General features: G+C 40.9%; 3 protein-coding genes across 5 annotated transcripts; 1 reads left to right on the top strand and 2 right to left on the bottom strand.

Annotated features, from left to right (window-relative positions):
- Positions 1-945: 945 nt before the first annotated feature.
- LOC113013092 (rho GTPase-activating protein 4-like) lies at positions 946-9,647 on the bottom strand. 2 transcript variants are annotated; one of them, XM_026153701.2, is made up of 23 exons: positions 9,512-9,647; positions 8,915-9,057; positions 7,005-7,094; positions 6,701-6,872; positions 6,429-6,591; positions 6,154-6,216; positions 5,942-6,070; positions 5,741-5,869; positions 5,347-5,568; positions 5,078-5,179; positions 4,540-4,701; positions 4,358-4,442; positions 4,188-4,215; positions 3,981-4,080; positions 3,821-3,881; positions 3,589-3,666; positions 3,360-3,488; positions 3,160-3,265; positions 2,728-2,955; positions 2,589-2,641; positions 2,259-2,490; positions 2,137-2,182; positions 946-1,626 (listed from the first exon to the last, which is right to left on the bottom strand). In XM_026153701.2, the coding sequence occupies exons 3-23, from the start codon at positions 7,069-7,071 to the stop codon at positions 1,450-1,452; spliced, it is 2,532 nt and encodes an 843-aa protein (XP_026009486.1). In that variant the 5' UTR covers positions 7,072-7,094; positions 8,915-9,057; positions 9,512-9,647; the 3' UTR covers positions 946-1,449. The 2 variants fall into 2 exon arrangements, with proteins under 2 accessions (XP_026009486.1, XP_026009485.1); XM_026153700.2 differs by lacking the exons at positions 8,915-9,057; positions 9,512-9,647 and adding an exon at positions 8,649-8,895.
- Positions 9,648-10,330: 683 nt separating this feature from the next.
- On the bottom strand, positions 10,331-13,225 carry naa10 (N-alpha-acetyltransferase 10, NatA catalytic subuni). 2 transcript variants are annotated; one of them, XM_026153703.2, is made up of 8 exons: positions 13,011-13,225; positions 12,782-12,880; positions 12,603-12,661; positions 12,472-12,517; positions 11,981-12,096; positions 11,786-11,830; positions 11,205-11,289; positions 10,331-11,046 (listed from the first exon to the last, which is right to left on the bottom strand). In XM_026153703.2, the coding sequence occupies exons 1-8, from the start codon at positions 13,029-13,031 to the stop codon at positions 10,864-10,866; spliced, it is 654 nt and encodes a 217-aa protein (XP_026009488.1). In that variant the 5' UTR covers positions 13,032-13,225; the 3' UTR covers positions 10,331-10,863. The 2 variants fall into 2 exon arrangements, with proteins under 2 accessions (XP_026009488.1, XP_080150422.1); XM_080294296.1 differs by having other exon boundaries at positions 10,331-11,068; positions 11,206-11,289; positions 13,011-13,214.
- Positions 13,226-14,109: 884 nt separating this feature from the next.
- Positions 14,110-20,820, top strand: LOC113013497 (ceramide kinase). Its single transcript, XM_026154478.2, has 13 exons — positions 14,110-14,499; positions 15,495-15,590; positions 15,784-15,921; positions 16,072-16,200; positions 16,289-16,352; positions 16,446-16,591; positions 16,677-16,751; positions 17,614-17,766; positions 18,048-18,153; positions 18,680-18,783; positions 19,514-19,710; positions 19,790-20,106; positions 20,265-20,820. The coding sequence occupies exons 1-13, from the start codon at positions 14,376-14,378 to the stop codon at positions 20,377-20,379; spliced, it is 1,764 nt and encodes a 587-aa protein (XP_026010263.1). The 5' UTR covers positions 14,110-14,375; the 3' UTR covers positions 20,380-20,820.
- Positions 20,821-21,050: the final 230 nt, after the last annotated feature.

Below are 21,050 nucleotides of genomic sequence, written 5' to 3'. Positions count from 1 at the left end.
AATATAGAATGGAGGAGACATGCGGTTGAGAGTGCACTTCTTGTTCTTATATTAAGATATCGCATGGATCAAATGTGCACTTAAACTTCTTTACAATGAAAGAAAGTGGAGGTTCACTTAGAATCAAAGTATGTGGCCCATGATTTACAATGAGTTTGACATCCTTGGGGATCTAGGGTATACAGAAATTTGTGACATTGCCTTTGAAAAATATGTAATAATTCAGTTATAATATATATTATAATAATAATTATTATCATTAATTATCTCCACCTTTATAGACAGGTTGGACAAAGATGAGTGTCCAGTTGAGGGAACTTAAATCTCTTTATTAGATATTTTGTGATTCTCCTAAATTGAAAATCATTAAAAAAAAATGTACTCAGGCTACTGAGACACACCTTGGTGAAAGTCAGCAGACGACCTGATTGTGGTGCTTTGTTAATAAATGATGATCCTTCCATGTTCAGGGTGATTTGCTTCCCTAAGTAAAGAAGAGTGAGGCCTATTTTTTTTTAAACATACCTTTAAGTGATTTGAAGCAATATAAATCAAATTTAAATAAATTAAACAGGACAAGACACCAACAGAGATATTGGTATAGATTGAGCAGTGGTGCAGGGGTAAGGAGCTTAGATGTTTGGAGCGATTTTGGATGTTTGGAATAGCGTCCCAAGCATATTCCACTGAAGGTTTTCCCAGGAACATCCACAGGGTGGGACACCTGGGAGAAACCCAGAAAACACTGAAAAGAATACATCTCGTCTGGCCTTCAATTACTGAAGGAGGCCCCAGAGGCATCTAGCCAATGTTGCATGAGAAAGGAGCATCTCGACTACTTTTACTTAAGCCCGAATATATTATTCTATGTATAAAACCCCAGGATGAAGAAAAGAAATGCAAGTTATAGTCATGTTTTACATACACATCTAATGAAGCAGTAAGCCTAGACAAATTATTTAATCAGCATGTAGTTCAAATATACAGATAAATCATAAAGAGATAAGTAGGAATTGACGTTTACAACTATAACATTCACAGTTTTCTTGACTTTGTGCCAGCATCTCATTTTGACAGAAATTTGATTAAGAGTGTGCACTTATGCCTGTATTGACTAATATTGCCAAATATTGACTGGCAGGGCAGCTGTTTAATATAATAAGAGAAGAAGTGCAAATATCAAAAATGCCTACAAACACATTGGTGCATTTCAAGTAGTTCACAGTTTTGACATAGTACCGCAGGCCTGTGGAAATCTGCTGTACATCACACGTAAGACAGGACTGAGTCAAGGAGACCTCAGAGAAAGGACTCTCAGTCAAGGATCTCAGGTTTCTAGAAATAGATGTGCTGAAAGCTACTGTCAAAGGCCTTCACGCTACACCTCAACTTCCATTAGTATCATCTCTCCCTCGCCCCGTGTGTCTTCTTGTGCCATTGCTGATCATCTCAGTCCGCTGCATCTGCTGATTTGAAGAGCCCTGTTCCTCTCCCCCTGCGCCCATCCTGCTTTCCTTTCTTCTGGGGAGTCTGGACTGAGGGGGAGGACACAGTGGGGGTGGGATCCTGATGGGTTTGTCGAATCAAAAGCTCCTTAAAGACTGAGTCCATCTGGCGACAGACTTCCTGTAATGTGAAAATAAAAAAGTACGGATGAGAGAGGAAACAGGGGGAAGTGTCCGTTTTCTCTACTTTTCGACTTCAGAACTTCTGTTTCTGCTCGCCGCTCTTGGCAATGACTAATTACTCTGCATAGTAATTTACTGAACACCACTCAGATTTTCGTAAGCAGGAAACCCAGACTGTGGGTTTCCTGCTACCATTAACACTTAGTTCTTCTTTTTGGTTATCAAAAATGGATTTTTTTCAAAAAAATAAAAAAAAATTTAAAAAAAGGAAGGACAGCCCAGCCACTTGCTCTTTAGCAGCAGCACATTTCCAAGTACAGTTTGGCTCATTGTCCCCTTTAGCAACCTCTGATGTTGTAACGCTTACAGCTACAGACACAGATTACTGTGAGAACCCTTTATAATGGCTTCATTTAAAGTTGGCTCATTGCACAATGATGCGGTATTTTTCTTTTTAAAGACATTTATTAGGTTATAAACAGAGAGCTATAAGAAAAACAAGACACACCTTATCTACTCGAGAGGCTATATCCTCAGATGACCGTCGCTGGTAGCTGTATGCAGAAAGATCAGTCTGAATAATTATGTTTTACTCAAGCACAGTCAGTCAGCTGTTGTTGGGTTACTTACTCTTGCCCATAACAAGGAGAGGGCATCCTCCTTGGCTTACATTGCGGCCCAACAGGAATCTGAAGTGTGCACTTTCCACCTGAACCGAAGCTGCCTCCTCCTGGTGCAGCTGTTAATTTGTGTTCTAGTGCCCCGCTGCTATTAGCTCTGGGGCGTTCTCCCCTTCTGGGTGCTGCTACTCCAGACATTGACATACTTGTGCTGTTGTCAGCCAAAAAACCCATTTCTAAATCTGCAGCAAAGCAAATGTATACATCCTTTGTTATTCTTCAAAGACATCATTATATATTTTTAATGAAGCGATGAACTGAAATAGCCACATAAACTTACCATCTTTGCTAGGGGTGTACTCAGTTTCTATATCTCCATCAACATTGGTCTCTCTGTGAAGTAAAGAGCATAATATAATCATTCCACAATACACCCCCCAACCCCCGCATGTTATGTGAACTACACTTTTTCACTGTACCCGTCATCCAGTTCTAGTGTCATGCATTTCTCATAAACTGGTCCCGGCACTTCGCTCTGAGTGGGGAAGATGCTTTCTTGCTCAATGATGATGTCCTTCACCAGGGCATTGATCTGAGGCTGCAGGGTCACGACGTCGTCATCATGAGCCCCTCTTATCAGGCTCGGGCCAAAACACACGGCCAGATTGTAAGGTTGCATCATGTTCTCGTCACTATACTCCGACACACTGAAGGCAGAGAGAGAGGAGTAAATAAAGAAACAAAGAAAAATTAAAGTTGGTTAATTTTATTGGTTGTTTTTACCTCATATAATCTTATTTAACTGCACTAACAGTGGATGTTAATGATTCTCACAGAATGATTCAGCAATGAGAAAAAACAAGGCAAAAATTCAGGTTTTCCATATTCAAGTCACAGGTAACGACACTCACTGATAAAGGAATGCAAAGAGGTATCTCATGACGATGATAGCAGGCTCGGGGAAGGAAGAAATCACAGCTTTCAGCTCAGCTGCTCGCTCTGCCTCATTCTTTATTTCTGGAAAACAAAAAGGTGATGAAATAAAAGAGAAGTTGCTGCTGAGCATCCTTAGCCACACTAATTATATCCACAGGTGCACAAGAACACTCACGGGCATGCTCCAGGAGCAGATTGGTGCTGTCAAGGGGGAAGAGTGGATTATCTAAACCCCTGAAGTAAAGCTTCAGCACTCCAGCCACCGAGTCAAGGTCATAACTCCCCTCAGCCAAAGGGTCCTCTCCTGCAGGGGAAGCCCATGGCACACTGCCCCACATTATTAATGCTCCATGGAGAGGAGCGCTATGAATAGAAGTTAATCTAACAAATACACACACCCCTACCTCGCTCAAAAGCGTCCCTGAGGTTATTGACCTCCAACTGAGACCCCGGCACTCTAAATATCCCTTCATGGTGGAGTCCTGATGGGCAGACAGATTATCGCAGTGGTCTAAAATGAGTGCCTGTTTCCCTCAGTCACTTTTAAACACAAGAGGCTAGATGTATGTGTGTCTGCAGTTGTCTTTTTACAATAACATCTAATGGTTTAATGTTACTTCAGCAATGAAGACTCACCATGGAGGTTGATATAGCGAATGCAGCTTTCCACAACAATTGGAATCTGTTGTCCTGATGCCTGAATTAAAAATAAACAATAAATTTCACTGACTCATCATGAGTCAAAGGGAAAAACTAAAATGACAACGAGAGAGCTGAAAGAGGAAACCGGTGTTACCGTTATGAAGGACAGCATGTCTCCATTGAAAAGTTTTTGGCTGTGCATCAAATTGGCACTCGAGTGATTCTTTCTGACACGCATAGACTTTCCAGTGTGTCTGGAGAATGACACACAGGACCGTGGAGGCACAGTGTTAAGACTGGTAGCATGAATAAATAAAAACGATGACTCAGCGACAACTGTTAAAAATAATTATATTCATACCGAGGCTGATGGTCATTTGATACTTCAGCTGGGAAGAAAAGAAAAAGGACGTAACATATGATAAGAGCAATCCGTTTTAAAAAGGAGAAATACTCTGTGTTTGGTATTTTGTTTGTGACACAGAGTCAACAACTTGTGGTATTGTAACGTGAGAAATGCAGAAGCAATACCTTTTTCTACAGCTTCTTTAAGCAGATCATGTTTAACTTGCAGTTTAGATACAAGAGAGCTGCCAACGAGGTACTCCTTTACTTTCTGTAAAACAAATTACACCGATCAGATTAGTATTTTTTTTATCGTTACCACACCAACTGCACATCATTGCTGTTGCCCCCAAATTTTACCGACTCACAGTAAAGTAGAGGTATTCTATTTCCTGCAGGTTGGCCCGTCGTCGAGTGGCGCTGGGCTTTACAGTCAGATTTTCAGTGCTGCCCTCCTGAGATGAAGGCTCCAGATCATCGCCGATGCCCTCCAGCAGAGAAGCCTGGGCTGCTGACATGCTCTTATTAACCTATGTGAGAGCAGCAGGGTGACAGGTGTGTTGTGTAGATACCCACATTTGAGACATTATGTCACTTTCAAGTGCCAGCAGAACTGCTGAGATTTATACTTGTCTTACACACTGAGATCATGAGAACTATTAAAAAAGGGCTAAATATAGTCAATAATGAGGTGGAAGGCATTCTCGCCTTTTATTATAGTGCTTTTGCATCTTCATCACTTTTAAGCACTTTTACTTCCTTTCTGTACTTGAGGCTGTGATGCTTTAATAAGTTTAACTAAAATTAGAATAAGGAAACAAGAAGAAATTTTCATAGACTATTTGCAGCCTCGTTAAAATTCAAAATATGATAACGAGCAGCCCTGGTTGGTGCGATTTTCTTTACCTCCTCAGTTTCCTGGGTGACGGCTTGCAGTCGAGTTTGTATCTGTTTGAATCTGGTCTCCAGTTCGCATATCATCTCACACTCCGCACTGACCTGAGTAACCTGAAATAAGATAAGATAAGATAGAACTTTATTAATCCCTCGGGTGGGTTCCTCTGGGAAATTCGATTTCCAAAAAGCACAGCACCGACAGAATGTAAGGGAGTCTAGAGTTGTTCCACACACTTAATATATAAAGTTCCTTTACATAATTTAATCAAAATACACACCTGGTCCCCATCGTGGGGCTGATAGGGGAAGCGTAGGGGCATAGAGAAGGTGTTGTAGTTGTCCTGCAGGAGGATGTCTCTATCCCGGCTCTGGTCCAGTCTAGACACGGTCTCCTCTATTTGCTGCAGGCCTGCGCTCAGGTTATCCTGGGCCTTCCACCGTCTTGACAAGTAGGCCTGCATCACCCTGCCCAAAGTGGTGTGGTAACCTGTATCTGCACACTGGAGGAGGAAACTGAATTTAGAATCACTTCATTCATTCGGGAGCTTTCAGATCATGACAGAAGGAATGGAAACAATGAGCGCTGGGGTTCAAATGACATGAGAGATCATGACCTTGAGTGCTATGTAGGGTTTTTGTATGTTGAAAGGAAAAGGTGACTGATGTACTCACATCTATGAGAGTAGAGATGTCTTGCAGGTAGTACTTATTCATGGAGGAATTGGCTGCAGCCAGGTTTAGGAGGTACTCATTTCGGGCCTTGCTGCACTTCAGCTTTATTTCTTGGACTTTAATTTGTCTCTACAGCACATAAACATTGTCAGTAAGAGTCACATGATACGTGCATGCACACACATGACACCAAGCATTTACCTTTTCTATCAGCCTCTCCAGTTTTTTATTTGCACTCTGCTTCTGCTTTTCCTCTTGCTTCTCTGCTTCCCTCAGCTTCCCCTCTGCACAGACATAGTCTGAGTGGTACTGGTAGTATGTTCGCCATGCCTGCACACAGGCACAAAAAGCAATGCTTTCCTCTGTGTACTTAAGAAACGGAAAACATTCTGTGTGGTTGGTTTCTCACGTACCGCCTGTAGCTCTGTGGTAACCTTGAGTAGCCCATCTTGTAGCTGAATGCAGATATCTTTACTCTGGAAAACACAGACAAAATATCAGAGAAGTGAGATGACACGACACAGCAAGGACACAGTGACCCACGTCATACTTTAAATATCAAGATTTGGAAAAACATGAACTGGTGGTTAAAGTGAGAATGGAAAAACGATAACAGAGCAAGTATTATGTCATTTGCACTGCAGAAGTGCATGGCAGTGTGTTCGTGGGTGAGCGCTTGCAGTAGTACCTTCTTTGCAAGGCGCTGTGTGTACTCCACACAATGTGTGAGAGGTTGGGTGAGAAAGTTGTTGCAGCTTTCACTCAGTCCATTATGGTCCCTACTTTCTTGGCGGGTCTGGGACAGCAGAGTAAGCCATACTTGGGACACAGAGTTACTACTGGGCTCCTTCCTGAGCGTGGTCATGCATAAACAAGAAAAAAAATACAAAAGGACACAAACTTTGAAGATTGAAATGAACTGCTGTGTAGTTTAGCACGTTATGTGCAGTGTGCAATTACCTCTTTATCCTTGATGTGAACCTTTCTGCTAGTTTTTCCAGGGAACGAGCATACTCGCTTTCAATCTCACCCCGTCGACGCAGGTAGTCTGTCAGGTCTTGCAGCTGTTGGTTCTTTTGCTCAAGTTGCAAGTCCAATACTTTCAGTTGGTCTACAAGCTGACAGCGAACCTCTGAAAGGCCGAAAAAGACACACTTACTGTGACAAGTAGGTTAGAAACTGGTTTCACTGATCAGAGTTAAGATGGTGTGAAATAAAGAGGTTGTGTTTCTCAGTGTGGCACAAACCACCACATGCCTTTTACCTTTGATTTGAATGTCGTAGTCCACCACACTGACCCGCTCCTTCCGAAGTTTGACATGGGAACTCATTGTTGATCCAGCTGGGTGGAATTCTGTATAAAGGCAGTGATTGCTTTCATTTATAAGCTAGCATGAAATATCAGCTCTGTTCTGTTAACCCTTTCTTAAAGAGGGGAGTATGCAAGCTGATCAGTATCTTTTGGTGGAGAAAACCTGTTAAACCCACTGTTACACCCTTTCTACTGAAGTCCCCTCCACCACCTCCACCCTTCCCCTTCCTCCAGTAGACCCTACGCACTTCCTCTTGAGAGACTTGTAGAGCTGAAATGAGCATGTTCGTCTTACTGTAGCACATCTTTTCAACGTGGTCACACTCTGCTGCGTTTCCCTGAACAGCAGGCAACTAGAAAACCGGTTGGCATGTGTTGCTTGCTTGCACCGGGCAGACTGCAGAATTGCACAAGGTGCAAAAATAACTCTAACAGCATCTCAAGCTGCCCTAAAAATAGGACGAACCACAAGGCGCACAACTGTGCGGGGATGTTTGTGCTCAACACTACAGGTGGTTTTACAGAAGAAGAAAAAAAGAAGGAAAAAGAACTTTCACCAATAAAGGTTTAAATCCTTCTGCCTTTCACTTTACAGCATGTCTTGGCCGATTGAGAAGACTATACCCAGGTATATTCCAGTTCAGGATGAACACGACAGGACATGTTTATCGGAGAACTGGCTTTACCCTTTACAGTCAGACAAAGAAAACTACCAGGTCTTACTGATAGAGGTTTAACTGATCGTTTCTGATAGGTTTCAGTTTCTTGACACGCTTTTAACTATAATTTATGGGTGAAACTTACACCCAGGCCTATTCTCAAGAAAAAAGAAAGATGAGTGTGGCTGGAGCACGGCGGTTTTTCTTCAGCGCACGATAATCCTGAACTTTGCAAAATACTGTACATTAAAGGAAATTTATTGCAATTCAAAAAGAGGAAGATCAGAGTGTTGTCTTGCTGGATCATACCCTTTTGTACACAATCAATACGCACACATTCTCTCCATTTCTCCCCCTCAACTTCCCTTTTTTTTGAAAGCCAAACATCACTCATCAGCACTCTCTTTAGCTGAAATGTGCACTCTCCCAACAGATGACCTGCTAACATGACTGCTGTATTTCAGCATGGCCCAAACTCCCTGCAAAAAGGAGTTCAATTTTTGCAGCCTGTGTCACCCTTTTCCATTAGTCGCTTCATTCTTTCTCCATGCGATCAGCTGGTGAATCACCACATCCTATCCTCACAACCTGCCGCAGTATTTCATTAAGGCTAGTCTTAACCTTATTGCTACTATAGCTTTTCAGTTCCTGTTTTACTAAAGTAACCTTTTCTACCATTTTAGTGTTTTTTTAAACAAGCACAAACAAGTAGAGGCGTCTATAGTTATGAAACATCACTCGCCCTGGGGGGGGTTTGTCTATAGCCAACAACAACATAAAACGATCAAGCAATGCAAACCTTAACTGCATAACAGCATGCGCCTTTTTAATACAAAAACATGTTCATTAAGTGTTAAACTGACTACCAGTGCTGATTTGGTGAGACAGGAAAACAAATAAAAATCAATAAGAGTGTCATACGTGCAGAGAGTCATACCTGATCAGGAGTCTTGACTAGTCTTTCCTCCACACTAAACTGAACTAAATGATGCCAGTTAATAGCGCAGTAACTGCTTCACCTCCCCCTCACTTTGGACACGGATGGATGTGGGTGGAGTGGAAGTCATCTCTGACTGACTCTCTCTCTCACACACACACTTACTTACTTCTGCTGTTCTCACCCTCACCCTCCCTCCCCTCCCCACTTCTTCTCACTCACACATTCAGTTTGAGCCATCAGTGTGTGACTGTGCATGTGAAAACCTTTTCTAGTATAGTCCTTCCTCTCTCTCTCTTTCGTGCCTCCTCTTGAACCCCACAGCAGGTTTTCAGTTCAGTCAAACAACAGCTGTTTTCACTGATTGGGCTCTCCTTGCCGGTTCCTGAGTGAAATCAGCTGCACTGAGCTGATTTCAGTTGAGGGGGAAAAAAGAACGTTATTTTGAGTATTATTATTATTATTATTATGTTTTTTTAAATATATATTTTTTTATACACTGTCATGGCTACAATATGAGTGAGCGGGAGCAACCTTGACTTTAAAAAAACAAAACAGTCAGTTATGTAGATGAGGAGGGAAAAGAAAAACAGAAACAAAGACCACTGTTGCTATGAAATCATAACACAGAAAGATTTACAACAACATTGTTGACTTCTCTGTCTGAGAGGTGTTAAACAGCCTGCTGGTGTGAAGCTGAGCTTCTTGCAATTTGTCAGAGAGAGTCTAACTCTTTCAAAGATCATTAGGCATAATTTGTTCTTATCTGTCACGTACTTCTCTTTCACTCGTTTCCTTCCTCAAACAGACAAACAGACGGTGTTGCACAAACAATTAAAAAAAACAACTGGTATTTAACTTACGCATTTTGGATGACATTTGAGAAAGAACAGTTTGATTGAAGGGAGTCTCTGTTGAGTCCCAATGCAGCAGGGAGCTGTGTCTTTCAGTTTAAACCGAGAATGACCTTTGAACCTTGCTACACCCTACATAAAAGTAAACAAAATCTTTGAGCTCAACTGTAAACAGTCATGGCCCAACTATTCAGTTCACTGCAGGAAAAGTAAACTCATCTGAATTTAGTTACACTTAACTATGTCCCATTGTGACCTGTTATAGAGACCCATGACATTCCTGGCATTGAACTCTTGCTGTAGGTATTGTGAAAAGCCATGCAGTAGTCTTTCTCCGCCAGTAGGAGTCACTAAAGTATAAATTTGACAGTAAAGGCACTTCCCCACTTATGAATAATAGGCTTAAAAATGGGCTGAGTAGATGACACTTTAATATGAACTTCAGCATTCCATTACTACATGGCATCGAACATGTTTCCACAGTGGCCGTGCTTACAAGCACTCATTTTTACAGATCAAAATCCTTCCGATTGAAGACTTGTGGCAGCTGTTCTAGTATTTACACCTACCTACACCATATAGTGAACTGGTGGCATGCTCACAAGTGATTCATGTTTATCTCCTTGTCATGTGTTCAACCAGTTACCTGAGGACAGATATCTATGATGTCCTTTCCATCTTTAATCGTATGTATTAAAAACAAACTCTTTGCAGAGGATTAGTTCAGCTTAGAAGCTACAGTACCATTTTTGGAAAAAGAAAAGGACGTAGCCCACGGAGGAAGAATGCAGACACAATGAGTTGGGTTAAATCATTAACGTGGAAGAATTTTTCTTTTTATCAGTTTATTCCATCATCAAGGTTTTTATCCTATTTTTTGGGGTCTTTAACTTTTAATCAGATCATCACTCACAATACCAAGGTGGCAGTTGAATAACTTATCCGACTCTGCTGGTTTTCGTTCAGAGATGCTCATTATTTGATGCCTTTTTTGACAAAAATGAAATACAAGAAGTATTATTTGACAGATTTATTCTGTCAAATAAAGACCAATTGAAAAGTACAGGCGGTCTTAAACCTCACACAGCTTTTACAATGACAATAATCCAATAAAAATGACCAGACCAGTAATTAATTTGTATTTAATTTAGATAACTGAGTAGATTGATGCTATTAACAAAGTCTCTGCTCATCACTGCAGGAAAAAAAAAAAAAAACCAGAATTACCAAAAATAAAAAAGTGACGTAAATGTTGGAGCATTTTTGGTGCCGAGATAATCAGTGTGTAAGGTCAGGGGAAATGGCAAATAGATAAAAACTGGATGCAAGGGATGATTTTAAAAATGTCTAAAGCTGCAGTGTCACTGTGAATCAGAAGAGGAATCTTTAACATCTGTGCTTTCTGTTGCCTCGCTGACTTCGCTCAGCTCTTTGCTCTCTCCTCCGCTGTCTCTCTCGCTTTCTCTCTCATGGTCACCGGACCCCGATGGACTTTGGCCAGATTGTGCCTCTTGACCCGGCACGCGTGCTCCGGGTTTCCTCAGCTGTGAGATGACCAGGGGACCCAAAAAAAAAGAAAAGAAAAAAAAGTAACGCATTCAGATTTTGGTCACATGCTCATATTAAGGGGCAATTCAGAGTGAGTGACAATCAAACTAAAGTAGCTCATATTTTTTTTTAAAAAGATGTAAAAATCAAGTACCTCATCAGCCATGTGGGCCAGGTCTCTTTTCATGGCGTAGGCATCCTCCCCATCTGCGTAGTATTTGGGCTCTACTTCACTAATCCTGTGAAGGGACAAGATAGTAGATCAGTTAAAGTTGGTGCAAAAACATTCAGCTGTTCAGCACATTTTCAAACAGAATTTTAATGGATTTTAAAAATGAGAGTTATAGTTGAAACTATCACTAATCCAACCAACATTCTTTCATCTATATACACAAAGAAACAATCATGTAGAAAATGACCCTTAAAACTATTTTTAAAGCATGGTGAGGGAAAGAAAAAAGTAGACTGAGCCTTTAGAGACTTTAAAAAACAAAACAAAACCCAGTAGTACCTGGGAATAACAATCTTATAATTATCTACCAATATAAGTAACCATCACATTTGTGATACAGTTATCTGATTAATTATACTAAACACAGGTCAAATTATATCGACTACCAGTATAATTAAACTATTATAACCCAGCTGATGTAAATAAAATAAAAGTTGTAGTAGTACATGAATTACATTTAAAAAACTTAACAGTAATGTTGCTAGAGAAACAGAAATACTTACTGGAATTTAAGTGTGTTTGAGTACAGGTGCAGGGCAGCTCGGTTGCTGCAGTGGGGAGAAAACATTTCTTGAAAACAGGAGCACTTACAGATACAATTGGAGTCAGAACACATTTTGTATATAGGAATTCATACAATCATTTATGTACACAAAGAGATAAACCCTAGTTTGCAACAAGCCAAGAGTCCGCAGTACCTCTTGCGAACATGAAGTGAGACATATTTAGCATTGAAGTTTTCTATCATGGCCCGACTGGCTTGATCCATCAGCTTCTGAGCCAGTCCCAGACGTCGGTGGGACCGCTTTACTGCCTAGAAGACAGAGTGTTTTAGGTGAAGCTGGTGGTTTAAGAGCTAAAGATGTTAAGATTTGAACTTGGAGTAACCAAGAAGGATGCGATCAGAAATTAGTACATCAGAGAGACAGCTCAGGATGAGCAGTTTGGAGATAAAGAGGCAAAGGTGAGCTAGTTTGCAAATGTGCAATAGAATAATAGTGGATATATTATGGAGGTGCCAGACAGTAAGAAGTGATGAAAACCATGAAGAATGACAGAGGAAATGCTAGCGACATGATGAGATTGGAGGCAGATCCGCTGTGGTGAACCCCCTAAAGGAGCACCCAACAGAATATGAAGAAAAAGAGGCAAAGGAGTTGTCTGAGGTGTCGCAGGTGCTCCGACTCACCAGGGATGTTATGTGTCCATGAGGTACATCATCTGGGTCCTCCTCCCTATAAAGAGTTTGCAAAAGTCATAAGAATCAATGCGTTTTCTTAAAAGTGACAGCAGGATACAAATATGCTCGCTAATACTTACATCTTTGCGAGCACATATCCCACAATTTTCCCATTTTCATCCTCTGCTATATATGAGAGCTGGAACGATTTAAACGGAAGAACAATTAGAGACATAACCGTACACATTGTAATGGTATGTATGATAGGAGCAGTGCCATTAGCAGAGACAGGGAAACTGGAATCAGCACTGCTCGTTACCTGTGGCCATGACAAGCCGTGATAGAAGTAGTATTTCATCTGATAATTTTCTGGAAGACACAGCAGGTTACAGTGCTGCATGTTCATTAGGTCCTCCGGCTGAAAGAAACACATAAAAAGGGTCACACAGCTGACCGGCGATATCTGCTCAGCTAAACTGCAGCCTGTAACGTTAGCTTAGCTCTGTGCAGAAACAGCGTGGCTCTCGAGTGAATTTCTCTATACTTACCCGTGCGTTTCGTATGTTCATTTTCCAATATCAATTACTAACAAGATTATGAAAATCAAAAAAATCTATTATACTACACTGGTCAAATGATTCATAACAGTTCCCCTACGGGGTTAAAGAGCCTGTTTCGCTAGCTAACTAAATGGACGTGCTAGCAAGGAAAGCAAGAGGAAGGAGCGTGCCACAATAACGTCATACACGTCCGCTCTGCCGGGATTTCAGAATAAAAGTTGTACCTATTGTATTAATCGGATTTATTTTGAAAAAAAAAGTGGCCATAAACCCTTGCTGTGGCCCGACGGTGGCTAACAGACAGACAACTATAGGTAATTTGAGGTTATACATTTTTGTAAATTAACACGGAACTGATGCACACATTTTACTAGACAACATTCTCTGTTTAGATGAAGATTTTTAAATAATATGATACAAATGCAACACATTTTCAAACACTTCCAAACACAAAAGAGGATTTTTTAATAGACACTGGATTAAACAAACTGTTGTTGAAAAAGTTTATATTAGAGATTTAAAAAAAATGTAAGAGCAATCCCACAAAACAAAAACAAACAAAACAAAACCAAAAAAAGCCTGCTAAAATATAACAATGTTGCTTCAGCACTAATCAATTAATACTCTCAACCTTCGGATAAACTGCCTTTTATATCCTATCGTTTACTGCAAAATCTTTTTTGCAAAATCTTTTTTGCAGTAAACGATAGTTTAGTTAGATAGTTATTTATTTTACTTTGTTGTCCTCCTTGCTGCATATGTCAGATTTATAGTGTGTCTCATTCTGTTATTTAAAAGTCTCATCCTTGTTAAAAAATAAATTACGGTAGACTGTAATTTTAAATACCATCTATCTTCTACTTGTCGCCCTATATTAGTCTACAACATGTATTATTAGTCTTAATATTTGATGATTTACAGAGGCTTCCACACTCAAAATATTTAGATGACGTATTTAAATGCATTTAAATTCCCCATTCTGTCAACGAAGCAATGCTTTTAGGTCAATCAAACAGCGAGAAAGCACACATTCGCGTCAGATTAGCCTACTTGGCCACATTGCTCCAGGTAAACACCTGGCATCCAATCAGCAGCGCAACATGCAAATCGAGCAGGTATCAGAAGAGCAGGGTGCAGATAGGAAATGGGTATTTGCAGAATAACGCCCGTGTATCGGGCGGTGACTTCAGCATTTTAAAGGAATAATACTCTGAGCCTGTATTCAGAAACTGAGTTCAGATCGCCGGTGTCTGCACTTCTCAGGCATGCAAACACCATGGGCATAAAGTGTGATCAGGAACGCGTTTTGGCATACGGGAAAGACTGACTCTGTGACTGAGAGCGCTTTTCCAGATGGAGACTGACCTGAGGTTGGAGTCAAGTTTGTGGATCGGAAATAAAAGATATCGGGCCGTCCTCACAGGTTGGCATTTGAAATGGACTGAGGCGGATAAAAAGAATGGTGACAAGAAAACAGGTAAGTGCTCGTGTATCTCCCTCACATCTGTATCCTAGATGTTTAATGGGGCTTTATAGAGACTGTGTTTAAATGAGAGCGCGACACAAACACTCAGAAAGTTTCACAATGCACTTCTCCCCTGTTTTACTTAACATTTAAAGAGCCAAATATAAATGTGCACACATGGACCACTTTGCAACACCACATTTAAAAGAGAAAGTCTGCTTCGTCTGCACTGTACTGACATAAACTGAACTGAACTGACAAAAAAAGACAGTGGCCTACACCACAAACACCAATTACAAACTAGGCGTTAAGTTTGAACACAAGAAGGGGCACATCAATTGAATCTAAGTGCATGCAGAAAACGTGAAGAACGAGTTGAGCAGCACAAACATGACACATGACCTACAAAGGTAGTTTACTAAAAACACAGCCACAAACACACCCACCTCCTGGCATAATATTATAAGCCAACACTGAGCTTAAATTCTAGTTTGCATTTTTTTTTTAAAAAGTGGGGTTTTTTTTCTGTCTCATCCACAAATATAGGTGAAAAAATATTTTAATACTGTCCAGTTAAAACCACTAACACATTGTGATTTATGATACACTGCCATAGTAAATTATGTAGAATTTGATCCTTTTAGGTGTGCCAGTCAGTCAGCAGACACAATAAACCTTCTCCATCTTATGTTTTTAAAGGTATCACATAAACAATAGCTCAGCTCTATTCAAGCGTCCTCGTGAGCCACCGCATCTTAATAAAGCAGCAGCATAAACGAATAGGGGCACCATGATGAAACTGAAGCAGCATGGAATTTCAGCTAGCATTATTGTATTGTTTGGGCCTGAGACCTGGCAAGGAACCAGCTGTATCATGCATTAATTTCTATGACAAGTGAAAAATGAGAAACAATCCTTTTGTAGAGTTAAAAAGTTCACTCAGTTGCAGCGACACAAAGAAACATGTTTAATCAATTTTTTCACATTGTGCGTTTGCGCGATTGAAGTTTCAGTACCTGTGGCAGAGGTGGTTGGAGTGGAGAACGGTCGGGTGGAGATCTTGCCCCAGAAGTCAGTTGAAGACACAGACAAAGATTTCACAGGTGGGTTTTAGATGACGGTGTAGTTCGAAAACTATACACCCAAGTTCACAGCTTACTTTACAATTTTGTGCAATGTGTGCCTGTAGCCCCCCCTACTATCATCATCATCACCACCACCACCACCACTTCCAACAGTTGATACTATGGTTTTACATCATGGTTTCCATTTCTTGTATCTGTCATCTGCCTTCAGTTTTCTACATCAAGCGTAGCAGGAGTAGAAGCACTTATGGGTTGTTGTGGAACCTGGGCCGGACCCAGTTCAGCTGCCCCAGTCGGGTCCTCAGAGACCAGTGGACAAATCACCTAAGGACTGCCCTCAAAACTCACAGTAGGGGTGGATAATTGGACTAGAAACACAGCTGATATTTAACCTTGTATTTCTCCTAAATAGACTATTATTTTACTTTAACAAAAAAAAATCTGTTGCATATCTGACGTTTTGAGCTCCCATCTGTGATATTCAACATGCATCTTTCAGGTCCTTTGCGTCCACATAGACTGTTGGTGTTCATCAACCCATTTGGAGGAAAAAAGAAAGGAAGAGAGATCTACCATTCACTTGTTGCCCCTCTGTTTGAGCTGGCTGGGATCAGCTCTCATGTTATAGGTAAACTGATCGCACAGTTGATGTTTAAAGTTTAACTCTGACACACAGCCTTACAGTTTACATGTAATCATTATATAAACTTTTTCAGTGACTGAACGGGCTAACCAGGCCAGAGACCACCTCTTGAAGAAAGATCTGACAGGCTTTGATGGGTAAGTGCTATCAGCGCAGCGGTATAAATACTGTTGTGAAAGAGCACTGTGAGGTGCTTTCATAATAGAAACGATTATGTTTGTTTATTGCAGTGTAGTCTGTGTGGGTGGCGATGGCATGTTCAGTGAAGTACTTCATGGTTTGATTGGGCGGACACAACAAGAGGCAGGTCTTTGTGAGACTGATCCCGCTGTCACATTGCAGCCATGCCCACTTCATATTGGCATCATCCCTGCAGGTTGTTGTTCACAAGCAATTATAAACTGATGGCTTCAGATTTAAAGGTGTCACTCTCACTTCCTGATATGTGTTATCTATTTTAGGTTCCACAGACTGTGTGTGTTATGCCACAGTGGGGGTTATTGATCCTGTTTCTTCAGCTTTGCACATCATTATTGGTGAGGAAATATTGCATACGGTCATGTGAAAAAGAACGTTTTCACAAGACTCTCTGCAGCTGCGTGGAAACTAAGTACACCCCATGTCTCAAAGAACTATATTCGGTAGCAAAAACTTGAAATAATTATATTCGTATTACCACTCTTCTTTACAATTTTGCTTCAGTTCATTGAGGTTTGGATATTTTTGTTCATGCACAGGTCTCTTAAGGCCCTGTCTGATCTGGACTTTTACTGGGTCATTGCAACATCTCGATTCTTTTCTTTTTAAGTTATTCTGTCGTAGATTTTGTGCTTGGGGTCATTGTCCTGTTGGATGACCCCATTTGGGACAAGCATTAGCTGTCAAACAGATGGCCTCACATTTGACTCTAAAAAAACGAACCCAAATCCTCCACCACCTTACGTGACTGTGACAGTCGGTATTAGGTGTTTGTGGTGCTGTGCTTGGTTTTTAAGAAAAATAAAGCACCGTAATGTTAAGAAATGCCCTTATAAACTTTTCCAGATTGATGGTTTTGAGGTCATTGCTGGTGCCCTTCCTCCTTGGCATTGTGTTAGCAAACACCTGAATGCTCCAGATCTGCACACTGCAAAATCTTCTGCTTTTATCGAGGTGCTCACACTTATGATAATCAATAATCAAGTGCATTTGATTAGCAGTACCTGGATGCTACTTCCCCTCAAAATTCCTATGGAAGCAGTTAACAGTGTATCGATGTTTTCATAGAATCGCACAGTCTTGTGAAAACTTTTTCTCATGAATGTAAAGGGAGTGTAACCCTGATCATATATATTTTTTTTCAAAATTGGAACTGTATAAATAAGTTTGTATACCCTTGATGCCCTCAATGCCTTGCAGGAGACTCTCAGCCATTAGACGTGTGTTCAGTTCACCATGCTTCCACCCTGGTACGCTACTCGGTATCTCTGGTGGGCTATGGCTTCTATGGAGACGTACTGGCTGAGAGTGAAAAACACCGCTGGATGGGACCTCTCAGATACGACTATTCAGGTCCAGACCGATGATTCTTTTAAAACAAAGCAAATGACAGTCTGCTGAAGAACATTCTGTCAGATTCTCTATATTTATTTTTATCTCAAAGTTAAAAATTCACCCTGAAACTGTAACTGTTATCAAGATGACCAAATTGAAAGTCTCTAGTGGCATCTGTGCTTCCCTTTTCAGCATTTGCTATAGTAAAACCACTGTTGTTCTATTTTAAAATCTTGCACATATACAGTATCTGGTGTTCTGTATTTTTACCCAACCTTAATTTTTTTTCTTCTGTATAGGTACAGTTGTGTACCTGAGCAACAGAAGCTATGCAGGCATAGTTCAGTATCTACCAGCAGACCCACTGCTCTCCAGCCCTAAGGATAAAACGCGCTGCCTCTCAGGGTAAAACGCCTACTAGAAAGAGATAAAAAGAGACTGTGCTCTTCCTCCCATTGTTAATGTAACTGCAACTTTCACTTGCAAGTCAGGCCAAAACGTGACCTTGAAGAAAATATGAAAGCCTTTAACTTTTTTTGTTACTCTGGTGGGGGTTTTAAAAAGGAAGATAATTTTTAATCTTTTAATTTGAAAGCGAGAAGGTGCCCTTGTGAGGAGCATCATTATTATTCAAGGACTAGTGAAATGGGTCAAATTCACTTTGAGATACTGTAACTGCTACCCCCTGTAGCAGGGACTCGGGTGTTGGTTGCTCGTTCCTTGAGGAGGGTAGAAGAGACATAGCAAGAGAAACTTGATCTAGTTGAAAGTTGAGACCAAGCCTCTTGTTAGTACCTTAGTTTTTGTTTGGAGCAGGTGTCTCTGGCTGTCAGCGAATGGATTATAATGCTCTTATGAATGCTGTTGCTAAGGTCAGGGAGCTTGTTAGTTCACAGACTTGAAGGAGAGTGAAACTCTTTGTTCTTTTTAGGTGCAATGTGTGCTCCAGAAGTACAGAGCGACTATTCCCACACACTTCTGATTCAGGCTCCCTGTACAGCTCCCACTTCAGCCAGTACAGCAATGACTCTGAAGGTAACGATACAAATACTCGTAAATTCTGGTACATGATAACAAGATAACATCAGACAGCTGCTGCAGATTGGTGCACATCTCAAATGTGGACTGTTGGTTTGAGCTTGACTGTGGATGCTGTTTAAGTGCAGTGAACTCACTGTCATGTTCAAGAAACCAGTTTGGGATGATGAGAGAAGAAGCCATCCAAAGATGGGTACCCTGTGACACTGACTGACACCACCACCCTTAAGTGTTGATGCAAGGCAGGATGAATCATGTTTTTATGTTGTTTATGCCAAATTCTGACTCTACCAACAATCAAAACTGGAACAAAAGTGAACCACAAAAGATTTTTTTTCAGTGTTCTGTGGTCCAATTTCGGTGAGCCTGTGAAAATTATAGCCTCAATTTCCTGTTTTTAGCTGACAGCAGTCGCACCCAGTGTGGTCTTCTGCTGCAGCCCATCTGCTTCAAGATGCAACTTTTTGTTTGTTCAGACGTGCCCTTCTCTATACCTTGGTTGTCACGACTGGTGGTTTGACTTTTTCTTGCCTTCCTGTTGTTGTCCACAACACATATTGAAATAAGTAAAATCACACAAATGTTTTTTTTCCCCATTTCCTTACTCTATTAAAAATTGCCTTATAACCCCTGGGGCACATTGGCCAAATATTATTTTCTTTTAGAAATCAACATCTGCTAAAATCGTTCTAATTGTAGCTTCTCCAATCTCTTCGTCTCTCTTTAGGTGAATGGGTGAGTGTGGAGGGCAGGTTCAGGTGTGTATCGATCACTTGTATGTCCAGCTCATGTGCCAGGAGCCCATTAGGTCTCTCTCCGTCTGCTCATCTGGCAGACGGAACAGGGGATCTCATCCTAGTATGGGACACTCACCCACTGAGCTTCCTCAAGTTCCTCTACAGACACACAAGCACACAGGACCAGGTATATCACATTCAGCTGAAAACAAATGGACTGAGAAACTTTAGAAACTGCTTGACCCAATCGTTCCTGCTTCTCCTAGTTTGACCTGCCGTTTGTGGAGGTCCATCGAGTGAAGGCCGTCCGTTTCTCTCTCCCAGATGGCAGAGAAGAAGAGGTGCACGAAGGAATCGGAGAGCTGAATCGCGCAATAGGTGGCGAAGAGCGAGAATACGTGGACACTGTAAGCAGAAATGGATCTCAGCAGCAATTGGCACAGAGTGTGGTGGAGCGAGAGACGATGAACGAGCACAAAACAGTGGCTCCCATCCTGTGTGGTCTGTGCTGCAAAAAGACTCCAGCTGTGTCCGTGTGGAACTGTGATGGAGAGATTCTGCCTTTCACTGAGATCTTCTGCAGGTAAGAGCACCACCCAACATGTTGTTCTACAATTCAATTTTATTTATACAGTGCTAAATTACAACAGTTGCCTCATAGCCCTTTGTATTGTAGGGTAAAGATCCCACAATACGTTATGAAACATAAGATATATAATTAGATTTGTTCACTTCTGTCAGGATCCACGGTCAGCTGGTACGTCTGTACGCCAGGGGCATTGAGGACGGAGCAGCCATGCAGAACTGCAGCCAGGAGAGTGACAAGAATAAAAGTAGATGCATCACATACAAATAGTCTGAAGAATGGAGTGTTTGCATCGTGGGACTGATTTGTGAATTTATTAAAAAATTAAAAAGCCAGACTTGCTTTCTGTGATTGCCAAAAAGTTCCTTTTATTTCAGGTACTTCTATGGATTATCTTCATTGTAATAATGATGAAGACTATTTATTCTTAAATGTGCATGTGTGTGTTAGTTGACTACCGCTTGCTAATTTTGGGGGCTTTTTTTCTCAGTAAACTACATTAATTTATACAGTATGCGGCAAGTGAGCAGCTTGTGGTCTGAATTTTATTTATGTGCACAAGTTTTCAGAGAATAGAGTCATGGGAAATGCAAACAGAACTTGAAAGACAAAATCTTTGTGCAATGACTTTTTATTGCTTGACTTTTTATTGCTTGATTGTTCAGCAGCAGTGCAGATTGTATATCCAGCTGAATAAAAGGTGAATGATTACTGGTTCTACATTATCAGTGAACAATTTTCTAGCTTCACACAAATCTATGAAATGCATGACAATTTACAAACATATATGGCCCATTAAAATCATTACTTCAATAGGTTGTCACAAGAAACTACAAATAGTTGTTTAAAAAGATGTTTGTTCTTGCTGCACTTCAAAGTACTGGCAGGATCACTTAATGGTCTATTACTGATGTTAAAGAAACTGTGTGCATGCAGTTCCA

The sequence above is a fragment of the Astatotilapia calliptera genome, chromosome 20 (genome assembly GCF_964374335.1).
Source record: "Astatotilapia calliptera chromosome 20, fAstCal68.1, whole genome shotgun sequence".
NCBI lineage: Eukaryota > Metazoa > Chordata > Actinopteri > Cichliformes > Cichlidae > Astatotilapia > Astatotilapia calliptera.
The sequence above is the reverse complement of the archived record's forward strand: the minus strand, read 5'-3'. Positions and strand labels throughout refer to the sequence as shown.

Bases quoted from the DNA above. Each gene is read 5' to 3' on its own strand.
- LOC113013092 (XM_026153701.2), bottom strand. From the start codon at position 7,071: ATGAGTTCCCATGTCAAACTTCGGAAGGAGCGGGTCAGTGTGGTGGAC. The intron at 6,217-6,428 runs GTACTACTGCAA...TGTGTTTTCCAG, and splicing joins CACAGCGCCTTGCAAAGAAG to AGTAAAGATATCTGCATTCA. The intron at 2,183-2,258 runs GTAAGTAACCCA...TTCTGCATACAG, and splicing joins TCTCCTTGTTATGGGCAAGA to CTACCAGCGACGGTCATCTG.
- naa10 (XM_080294296.1), bottom strand. From the start codon at position 13,031: ATGAACATACGAAACGCACGG. The intron at 11,290-11,785 runs GTAAGTATTTCT...GTCCCTTCACAG, and splicing joins TCAAACACACTTAAATTCCA to GATTAGTGAAGTAGAGCCCA. The intron at 11,069-11,205 runs GGTACTTGATTT...TTCTTTTTTTTT, and splicing joins CTGGCCCACATGGCTGATGA to GGGTCCCCTGGTCATCTCAC.
- LOC113013497 (XM_026154478.2), top strand. From the start codon at position 14,376: ATGGAGACTGACCTGAGGTTGGAGTCAAGTTTGTGGATCGGAAATAAA. The intron at 16,353-16,445 runs GTAAGTGCTATC...TGTTTATTGCAG, and splicing joins GATCTGACAGGCTTTGATGG to TGTAGTCTGTGTGGGTGGCG. The intron at 18,784-19,513 runs GTAACGATACAA...GTCTCTCTTTAG, and splicing joins GTACAGCAATGACTCTGAAG to GTGAATGGGTGAGTGTGGAG.